The sequence below is a fragment of the Bradysia coprophila genome, unplaced genomic scaffold (assembly GCF_014529535.1).
Source record: "Bradysia coprophila strain Holo2 unplaced genomic scaffold, BU_Bcop_v1 contig_70, whole genome shotgun sequence".
Classification (NCBI taxonomy): domain Eukaryota; kingdom Metazoa; phylum Arthropoda; class Insecta; order Diptera; family Sciaridae; genus Bradysia; species Bradysia coprophila.
The window spans coordinates 2,806,761-2,817,904 of record NW_023503941.1 but is presented as its reverse complement, the minus strand read 5'-3'; the positions used below and the strand labels follow the sequence as shown (position 1 = coordinate 2,817,904).

Sequence of the window (11,144 nt, the reverse complement as noted above, 5' to 3'; positions counted from 1 at the left end):
TAACTTTGTTGAAATATAATTACCAATAGCGCAGTATTTGTATACCATTAAAATAAAAAGTTGTAACTGTGGGCTGTAATACCATACATGTTTCAGCCAGAGGACCGGATGCAATTTTTCAGTCATTTTTCAACCATTTTTCAGGACCGATTGATCTGAAATCTCTGACGAAAATTACATCTGCAAATGGTACAGTTAGAAGTGAGGCGACTCAATGGTAAGCACGTTTGCTTTCCAATATTCGATTGAGTTGTCAGTGTCGGTGGTTCGAGCGTCAACCAGGCCAGAAAAAAGAAATCGCTTGTCAGACGTGTACACAAATACACAGCAGGTTGAATCGATTCATAAATATCTGGTATGGTTGTGTGTGTAGAGCTGTCACACGGCTTACCGGTCAAGCCATTGATGGGAGCCGACGGTATTCTACTCCTACTGCGCTTTAGTGAGCTTAGCACTGCTAAGCCTTGAGAAGGCGTGGTTCGGAATTCATGTTAAGCATGTCTCCATTGTTAGGTCATTACAATACCATGTAAAAAGTACCTTCACTAGCTATATAGCAGCAAATGGTAGCCGAATCTGTCACTTGAAATGTGTCCTCCCGGCAGAACTATAACCATACGCTATTATTATTATAGTAAGTGAGTACACCCCCAGCGCACCATTTTCTGTTGTTTCAATGCGGCCAAGCTCAAATACGTCATTATGCGACTTTGCCTTCTAGAAGACGAATTAACAAATGTTTGTCAAATATGTGTTAAAAAAAGGCAACAAGCTGTAGGTGTATGTAAAATTTACTAAATAGACTCGCACGAAATCACTCACTTTGAAGTTTGCATGACGAAAATTAAACTTTCATCCGTGCGCGACATTAATAACCTTCACATGCTACATGCGTCGAAAACCGTACTTTTCATGTTTCAAGCACTTCTTTCGACGCCCTCAGAATGTAAGATCCATCACATAACTCGGGATAAAAAAGATGAAAATTCTCGTTTTCGTGTGTTTATTGACCTCGGATTCGCCTCGGATCAACACAATTCACCCGAAAACTCTAATTTTCATCTTTTTCTCGCCCTTTATGTAATAGTATGTTACATACCTGCGGGAAAATTTGCTTAATCACGAGGGGGAAGTATGTATCCAGAGCTGAAGACGAGGGACATAAGTTTTTTCATGTTGTAATGCACCTTACCTATTCGCAATCGTTTTGTTCATAGATGGGTGATTTATGTTAACTCTAGATAAAATAAATAAAATGTTTTGAATTCGGCTCGCCCCTGTTTAATAACATGAACCCATGAGACTCTTACCATTATTTCGTATCGCACGAATCTAACATTTGTCCTTGGACAGTTCTTTAAACTATAAGTAGCATATTGATAGCGACAAGTGGCAGTTTGTGAATCGAATCGGTCGGTGGTAGAATGTTGTCAACCGTTTGGCTATTTTTGTTCGGGAATTTATTTCTTTTGACTCTCTGTGACAATTTAACTGTAAAAACGAATAGCGGTCAAGTGCGCGGTGTGGCGCTGAGAACATTGGCAAATAAGAAGGAGTACATTGCGTTCAAGGGAATTCCCTATGCTGAACCGCCCATTGGCGATTTGAGATTCAAGGTATTGTGCCATTCAATCTTGTCGTTGTGTCTTTGACCGAAAGTCGCAAAAGAAATGTCTTACACGAAACTTTTAAAATATTTTTTTGCCTGTTCCATCTGAAAATCATGCCCGCACGTTAGTAAGAGGGCGTGACGCAAGTCCACTGCCAAGAAAATTGTACAAAATTTTTTGGGCAAATTTTTGACTTTTCCCCTTTGGCTCCAATGGCCCCTAAACTAGGATGTCCGGAATCTAGAAATCCATACGAGTTCAACGAGCTATCACACATTGCTGCAGCTTCAAAATTGGCCGAGATATTGAACTTTGAAATATTGATGTTTGTATGAAAATAAGCAAAAGGGAAATCTTTTTTTGTCAGCAAAATTATTCTTTTTTTGCAGCAAAATTATTTTTTTTATCAGCAAATTTATTCTTTTACTTCAGCAAATTTATTGCTATTGTGACCAAATTTAATTCTTCGTCTGCAAATTTATTTTTTTGAAGCAGCAAATTTAATCTTATTTTGTCAGCACATTTATTTTTTTGCAATCTGCAAAATTAAATATTTTTTTAGCTATTTTTTAGTAGCAAATTTATTTATTTCTATCAGCAAAGTTAATACTTTTGTCAACAAATTTATTTATTCGTCATCAGCAAAATTAATTGTTTATTTTAGCTATTTTTTATCTATTTTTGGTGAAATGGATTTTCATATATGCTTTTCGTCACTAGTGGTGAAATGGACACCAAAACCCAATGCTTATCGAGCAACACCTCTAACCATTCGGCTATTGAGATATATAATCGCAGTGTAACAATTTTCAAAAGTTCATTTTTCGCAGCTGGTTGCAGAAAACGTTGTATGCAACACGTTGTGAAAGTGGTAGTTTTTGTCACATGCTTCGCTCGCTTCGCACGTTTGATAACATTACATCTAGTGACACAAACTACCACTTTTCGCAACTAGCTGCAGAAATTACTATTTCACGTCTTACGTCAACGTAAATAGTGATTGACACTACACGGACAATTCATTTCTTTTTACGAAATGGATACCAATTTTCATTGCACTTAAAAAGCGTTTTAACACGCCGAGCGATCCGGCCCATTGCCCCGGAGCGAAGCGGAGGGCCGCAATGCGAGCCGGGCGCCGGAACGGTGTCGGTAACTTAGGAGTTAATTTTTTTTCTCTCGCATCGTCTAATAATTAGTCTGTGTAATTCATTGCCCATAAAGAGCGTTTTAACACGCCGAGCGATCCGTAAACTTAGTTAAAGTGAAATTATTATGAAAGGTGTGCATCCTAGAAATTACGCATAGCGAAATTACGAAGCCCCATTCAAATCGAGGGATAAATGCTTTTTTAGGCACTAGGTGTGTAGATTGTCACTCGATACCGCAGGTCGAGCGTGACAATACACATCGTGTGCCTAAAAGATCTATCACCGAGTTGTGTACAACGGTATTCGCAATAAAGGCAACGGAAAGTTCTACTTTTCGTCGCTTGTTGAGTTGACGTTTTCGTGTTAGTGGTGTTAGTGATATAATTTTATATGTCCTACTGCGGGACATATGCTGATTGAAGATAGTAATTTTCCTACTTACAAAAAAATAAATTTGCAATTGAAACACTAATATATTTGCTGACAAAAAGCAATAACTTCGAGGTATTAATTTTGCTGTTCGAAGGCATTAAAAGTGCATATTACAAAACAATAAATTTGCTGACTACAAAGTAATAAATTTGCTGCCAGGGATTTGCTGCAAAAGAATTATTTTTGCTGCTTAAAGTCAGTAATATTGCTGCTCAGAAAGCAATAAAGATGCTGTTCGAGTACTAATAAGTTTGCTGAAAATAAGACTAATTTTGCTGATACAAAACACTAAATTTGCAGAAAAAAAGAATAAATTTGCTGACAAAAAAATAGATGCCATAAGCAAAATCTCGAATTTTCAGATAATGCAAATCGCCTACGTTAGTTGATTCTAGTGGATCCAGCAACTCCTAAACTTTTATATAGATTTTCCTGAAATTTTGGTTATAGGCTAATAATGGCCCAAAAATAAGAGTGGAATTTTCAAAAGTTGGAAAAAACCATATCTTGGGAGCTGGAGCTCTTTAAAGTATCCATACAAATGCCATATAAAAGCTAATTTGTATGTGTGTGTGTGTGTGTGTGGGTGTGTGTGTTGTATGCATATTTTGGTGCATGATATGGATGGTAATGGGTGAAAGGTGTGTGTTGTTTTGGGATATGTTTCTTGTTGGAAGAATATTAAGTATAAACTTCTATTAGGTTAGTCCTTAAATTTTGGGATGACAGATGATTCCTCTGGAACTTCCTAACTTCCATCGGATTTTTTGATGGATTTGGGTTATTTTCGACATTAGTGAAGTGTTTCAAGGTTGGTTCCTAAATTTTGGGATGACAGATGATTCCTCTGGCACTTCCTAACTTCTATCGGCTTTTTGATGGATTTGGGTTATTTTCGACATGAGTGCGATGTTCAAAGGTTAGTTCCTAAATTTTGGGATGACGGATGATTCCTCTGGCACTTCCTAACTTCCATCGGATTTTCTGATAGATTCAGACTGATTTCTCTAGAATTTTTTTAATTTTTATAAGCTTTTTGATGTTGTCGAAATGACACACTTACAAAAGGGGTGATATCAGTCAAAAATCCCTTAAATGGTAAATGTGACGCAGGTCACGGTGGGGCTGAACGAACTTTAAAGAAAAGTGTTAGTTAACATCCCGGGTTTTTTCATAAGTGAGTTGGGGGAGGGAAATGCTATTCAAGTAAACAAGTTTTAGCAAAATCCCCTGAGCTGTTCCGGAGAATCAGCATCATCGCCACCCACTTTCGCTAAACTCGATTTTTTTGTGAAATTTATTGACTGTGAAGGAACCACCGTGAAGTAATTTTACTCAGGATTTTTTGTGATTTCTTCTAGTGCTAATTATATTATCTGAGCATAAAGTTAGACCCAGATATTTTGTACATAGAATTCATTGTGAATGGTGCGTTATTCATGCCATTCCTATGTGTACGGTTCCTTGTGGGCTTAGGAACGTTACTTTCATGCTATACATTGAAAAAAGAAATTCCATACAGAACTTTGTCTTCACCTGGATTACTTGGTGGAAGGCCTGTACGCTGCCACTCAGCCAACCCATTCCTCTGTGCCATCAGAATGTCTTTTTCAGTTGTTCTAAAAACTCTAGCAATCATTCCAATGTCGCAACAATAGCAAGAAAAACAAGTTCGGCTGACCCATTTCCCAAGGAACTCGTGTCATCTACTATTTTAAAAAAAGGCACCGCACCTGCACCACTGCCCCGTAAATTCCAATAGAATTTTTCCTTTTGTTCTGATTTGAATTTGGTTTGGTTTGTTATGTAAATTACGTGGCGTGACCAGACCAGTCTATAAAAGAAATGTCTGCTTCGTCAGGTTCCCCTTCCGATAACACCATGGAAAGGAATCCTTGAAGCCAGCGAATATGGAAATTCTTGCATGGTCATCTATCAATCGAAATTATTTCCGTCCATGAACAAGCAGAGCGAAGACTGCCTCTTCCTGAATGTGTTCACGCCGGGTAGGCTATTTGTCACTGGCAAAGTGAACTATTCTGATCACCTGCCTATTTCCAACAGTAACGTCATGCAACAAGAGCAACTCTAAGAGGGCTGTTATGTTCTTCATCCACGGCGGTGCCTTCACCGAAGGCGATGGCACGGATACATGGTATGGACCGGATTTTATTGTCGAAGACGATGTGGTTCTGGTTACGATTAACTATCGGTTGGGACCGTGGGGTTTTGCTAATTTTGACATAAAAGGATACACCGGCAATATGGGATTCAAAGATCAACAGCTGGCTTTGGCATGGACCCACAGGAACATCAAACACTTCGGTGGCGATCCGAATGAAATCACAGTCTTTGGTGAAAGTGCCGGTAAGACTTATGAGGATGAGCTAGAATGGCTAAGACCTGTTTTACGCTTTCGTTGTTCGTCATCGCTAAACTCTTCTTCAATATCCATTGCCAACAGGTGGCCTTTCAACACATTTGCACACGCTCTCAGATACGTCAAGGCAATTCATAAAACGTGCAATCCCAATGAGCGGTACAACATTTACAAACTGGGGGCACTATGCACCGAACAGTCATGTGGATCTATTTAAGCAGATATTTGCATTGGACGCTGGAGCCACCGGACACGATGTATTGCAATTCATGTTGGAAGCGCCAATCGAATTAATTTTGGAAAAGTCGCCATCTATCTCTGTGTCTCCATTGAGCTTGGTTGAGATGCCCTTTTCGACAGTAATTGAAGGTTAGTCACAGTTCACTGGTAGACAGCATCATGCCCGCACGTTAGTTAGCGGGCGTGACGCAAGTCCACTACCAAAAATGTTTTAAAAAAAAATTTTTGGGGTCGGCGGAGCATATTTACAGCAACTTTTTGACTTCTCCCCCTTAACTCCAACGACCCCCAAACTAGGATATCTGGAATCTTGGAATCCATACGAGTTCAACGAGCTATCACACGTTACTGCAGCTTCAAAATTGGCCGAGATATTGAACTTCGAAATATTGATGTTTGTATGAAAATAAGCAAAATTTCGTTTTTTCAGATAACTGAAATCGCCTACGTTAGTTAGTTAGTTCCAGGATTCCGGGATCCAGGAACTCCTAAACGTTTCTATAGATTTTCCTGAAATTTTGGTTATAGGCTAATAATGGCCCAAAAATAAGAATGGAATTTTCAAAAGTTGGAAAAAGCTCATATCTTGGGAGCTGGAGCTCCTCAAAGTCTCCATATACAAATGTCATATAAATACCAATTTGTATGTGTGTGTGTGTTTTGTATATTTTAGTGCATGATATGGATGGTAATGTGGTGAACGGTGTGTGTTGTTTTTGGATGTGTTTCTTGTTGGAAATTGTGTGGATTATTAAATATTAACTTACACCAGGTCGGTTCCCAAATTTTGGGATGACAGATGATTCCTCTGGCACTTCCTACCTTCCATCGGATTTTTTGATGGATTTGGGTTATTTTCGACATAAGTGAGGTGTTCCAAGGTTGGTTCCTAAATTTTGGGATGACAGATGATTCCTCTGGCACTTCCTAACTTCCATCGGATTTTTTGATGGATTCAGGTTATTTTCGACATAAGTGAGGTGTTCCAAGGTTGGTTCCTAAATTTTGGGATGACAGATGATTCCTCTAGCACTTCCTAACTTCCATCGGACTTTTTGATGGATTCGGGTTATTTTCGACATAAGTGAGGTGTTCCAAGGTTGGTTCCTAAATTTTGGGATGACAGATGATTCCTCTGGCACTTCCTAACTTCCATAGGATTTTTTGATGGTTTTAGGTTATTTTCGACATAAGTGAGGTGTTCCAAGGTTGGTTCCTAAATTTTGGGATGACAGATGATTCCTCTAGCACTTCCTAACTTCCATCGGATTTTTTGATGGATTCGGGTTATTTTCGACATAAGTGAGGTGTTCCAAGGTTGGTTTCTAAATTTTGGGATGACAGATGATGATTCCTCTGGCACTTTCTAACTTCCATCGGATTTTTTGATGGATTCGGGTTATTTTCGACATAAAAGAGGTGTTCCAAGGTTGGTTACTATATTTTGGGATGACAGATGATTCATCTGGCACTTCCTACCTTCCATCGGATTTTTTGATGGATTTGGGTTATTTTCGACATAAGTGAGGTGTTCCAAGGTTGGTTCCTAAATTTTGGGATGACAGATGATTCCTCTAGCACTTCCTAACTTCCATCGGATTTTTTGATGGATTCAGGTTATTTTCGACATAAGTGAGGTGTTCCAAGGTTGGTTCCTAAATTTTGGGATGACAGATGATTCCTCTAGCACTTCCTAACTTCCATCGGATTTTTTGATGGATTCAGGTTATTTTCGACATAAGTGAGGTGTTCCAAGGTTGGTTCCTAAATTTTGGGATGACAGATGATTCCTCTAGCACTTCCTAACTTCCATCGGATTTTTTGATGGATTCGGGTTATTTTCGACATAAGTGAGGTGTTCCAAGGTTGGTTTCTAAATTTTGGGATGACAGATGATGATTCCTCTGGCACTTCCTAACTTCCATCGGATTTTTTGATGGATTTGGGTTATTTTCGACATAAGTGAGGTGTTCCAAGGTTGGTTCCTAAATTTTGGGATGACAGATGATTCCTCTGGCACTTCCTAACTTCCATAGGATTTTTTGATGGTTTTAGGTTATTTTCGACATAAGTGAGGTGTTCCAAGGTTGGTTCCTAAATTTTGGGATGACAGATGATTCCTCTAGCACTTCCTAACTTCCATCGGATTTTTTGATGGATTCGGGTTATTTTCGACATAAGTGAGGTGTTCCAAGGTTGGTTTCTAAATTTTGGGATGACAGATGATGATTCCTCTGGCACTTCCTAACTTCCATCGGATTTTTTGATGGATTCGGGTTATTTTCGACATAAAAGAGGTGTTCCAAGGTTGGTTACTATATTTTGGGATGACAGATGATTCATCTGGCACTTCCTACCTTCCATCGGATTTTTTGATGGATTTGGGTTATTTTCGACATAAGTGAGGTGTTCCAAGGTTGGTTCCTAAATTTTGGGATGACATATGATTTCTCCGGCACTTCCTAACTTCCATCGTATTTTCGATGGATTTGAGCTGCAGTCGACGTGAGATGCTTACAAAACTAGTGACCCTTACCCCTAAACTTCCAAAAGAACTGATATCCCCCAAAAAACCCAGAAGGGTAAATGTGACGCAAGTCCTTTATCTTACTTACAAAATAACTGATATCGCTGATGGTGACGCATTCTGCGCCTGTACGTAAACTTTTTATCAACCGAAAAGTGACCCAAAAAGTTTCAGAAAGAAAATTTGACAAAAAAAAAAAATTGCGTCACAAAGTGGCAGATGTTGAGGTAACCATGAAAATAGGACAAAATCCGTCGTGAAATAATGGAATTTAAACGGAAGAAGGCCGAATCATCTGCCACTTTGTGACGCAATTTTTTTTTGTCAAATTTTCTTTCTGAAACTTTTTGGGTCACTTTTCGGTTGATAAAAAGTTTACGTACAGGCGCAGAATGCGTCACCATCAGCGATATCATTTGTAAGTAAGATAAAGGACTTGCGTCACATTTACCCTTCTGGGTTTTTTGGGGGATCTGATTTCCGACAAATTGTTGTAACTGAGTGCACGAGCGTTGGGGTCAATGATTTAATTCTCTGTTTATTTTCATGTGCAGATGTGAAAAAGGCCGAAAACCCATTCTTAACGCAACGGCCACAAGAGATTTATAAAACGACTAATGTAAATGTTCCGGCAATGTTTGGTATTACAAGCGCAGTGAGTTGTAAACTCGAGTCGATTCATATGATCGATTGATATAAAAGCCAATTATCTCCAGGAAACCATTATACTCTTCAATCCCAGTAATCCGTTCTACTGGCTCGAACCATTGCGAAACTATTCCAACATTGGACTGCCTTTTAACGGATTGACCTTAGCTCCAGAGTCACCTGTAAGTGTTTGTGGACCTTTTTCGGTTGCGAATTCTGCTCGCCTTTCATGCGAATTTCGTTTGCGCTTTTAGATGTACCGAATGGCAGCGGAGAAAGTTTACAAATTTTATTTCGGCGATCGGAAACTGGAGCCAACTCAAGAGATTTTAGAAATTTACTTGCAAATGACAACGGACATGAATTTTGCCTATCCCGTGTATGAGGCATTGAAATTCCATTCAGCCCGAGCGAAAACAAATTGTTATGAGTAAGTGACTGCACTGTTTAGTCTTTGCAACATTTTTCGGATGACTCAAATCGCTTGGAATTTGAGTAATTTTTGGGCTATCAGTCCATATGAGCAGTGCGCCTATACAGTCAGTCACCTCGAAAGATAAAAACTAAAATTTCAGATACGAACTGGACCTGAACTTGAATGCAATCAAAATCACGAGGAACATAACTTATTTGAACGGAATGTCACACATGGAAGACTTGCTGTATATGTTCTAGTAAGTTGAGCCACAGAGATTTCTCATTTTCGACAAAATACTTTTCTAAATGTGTTTGTTCAACGATCAGTTCGAAATTGTTTGCCGAACAATTCGCCACCGTCCTGACAAATCCAAACGATCCGATCAATCGGAAAACGATAGCGGCTCTCGAATTTTCGCCGAAAGTGTTTACCGATTATGCGAAAACTGGGTACGTTTTATTGCAGTTCAGATTGTTCTGACGGTGCGAGTGAAAACGAAATCAAAAATGTATTTTTCAGTCGCCCGACGTACTTGGGAAGATTTACTGGATGGGAAAACATTTGCGTTGCAATCACAAATGATGGTCCGAAACCAATGCTCGGTCTTAGGAAGGACATTATGAAATTCTGGGAATCAATCCATGAAAGCGTGAAACCGTGGATTGTCAATCCGTTCTGAGTATGATCCTAACGGAATGGTTTTTTTACGATTCGCTTCCATCAATAAATAGAAATTGCGTTTCATCGATTTTTGTTTGTTGCTTTTGGTGCCAAAAGAAAGAATCTTTTGAATTCGTTCAGTACATTTTTTAACCATTTTCCTAACAATAGGTTCCTCAACATCTGCCACTTGTGACACAAATTTCTTTTTGTAAAATTTTCTTTCACAAATTTTTTGACTCAAATTTTTTGTTGATGAAACTTTTGCGCACGGCGTACAATGTCAGCGCCACCTTCAGCGATATCATTTTTTTAAAAGTAAGATAAAGGACTTGCGTCACATTTACCCTTTAAGAGATTTTTGACTGATATCACCACTTTTGTAAGTATGTCACGAATGTCATTTTGACAACAACAAAAAACCTTATGGAAATTTTAAAAATCTTGAGAAATCAGTCTGAATCTTAAAATCTAGAAACCGATCTTGGAACACCTCACTTATATGGAAAGTAACCCAAATCCATCAAAAAATCCAATGGAAGTTAGGAAGTGCCAGAGGAATCATCTGTCATCCCAAAAGTTAGGAACCAATCTTTGAACACCTCACTTAGATGGAAAGTACCGAAAAGGGTACCGAAAACAGTTTTTCGGCAATAACTCAAGAAAAAATTATTTTAAATTGTTGTAATGTTGTACGATTGTCGGCCTTGAAAAGACCTACAGGTGGAGTATACGCACCGCTTGGTACTAGTTGATCCACTAGAGTTATGACTAGAAATATAGTGAATGTTCGGAGAGTCCGCCTTCTCTGCAGCTTCAATGTACCACGGAACGTAGCCGACACCCTTCGGCGGCCGGCTAGTATGATATTTATGGCGGCTAGCCGGCTCAGCCGGCTGAATAACATAATTAAAATACAGTAGAAGAAAAGTGAATACCGTTAGGTTTACTGATTTGGGACTAGTTTTGGATTTCAAATGATTCCACACAAAATTTGTTTAAGAGACTCCGAGCGTTCAGCTCAGACACAAACCAAAAATTGAAGAAAAAATAGCAATATTTAGGAACATAAATCTGT

At 38.8% G+C, this 11,144-nt stretch overlaps 1 protein-coding gene across 1 annotated transcript; it reads left to right on the top strand.

Moving 5' to 3' along the window:
- Positions 1–1,378: 1,378 nt before the first annotated feature.
- LOC119083665 (esterase B1-like) lies at positions 1,379–10,148 on the top strand. The gene is made up of 10 exons (XM_037193450.1): positions 1,379–1,616; positions 5,055–5,199; positions 5,258–5,560; positions 5,658–5,942; positions 8,895–8,995; positions 9,057–9,170; positions 9,243–9,418; positions 9,564–9,662; positions 9,733–9,855; positions 9,926–10,148. The coding sequence occupies exons 1-10, from the start codon at positions 1,425–1,427 to the stop codon at positions 10,083–10,085; spliced, it is 1,698 nt and encodes a 565-aa protein (XP_037049345.1). The 5' UTR covers positions 1,379–1,424; the 3' UTR covers positions 10,086–10,148.
- The last annotated feature ends 996 nt before the right edge of the window (positions 10,149–11,144 follow it).

What these genes read in the sequence shown, in the direction of transcription:
- LOC119083665 (XM_037193450.1), top strand. Translation starts at nt 1,425, where the DNA reads ATGTTGTCAACCGTTTGGCTATTTTTGTTCGGGAATTTATTTCTTTTG. An exon ending in CCTTAGCTCCAGAGTCACCT is followed by an intron (nt 9,171 to 9,242) that starts GTAAGTGTTTGT and finishes TTGCGCTTTTAG; the next exon opens with ATGTACCGAATGGCAGCGGA. An exon ending in GCGAAAACAAATTGTTATGA is followed by an intron (nt 9,419 to 9,563) that starts GTAAGTGACTGC and finishes CTAAAATTTCAG; the next exon opens with ATACGAACTGGACCTGAACT.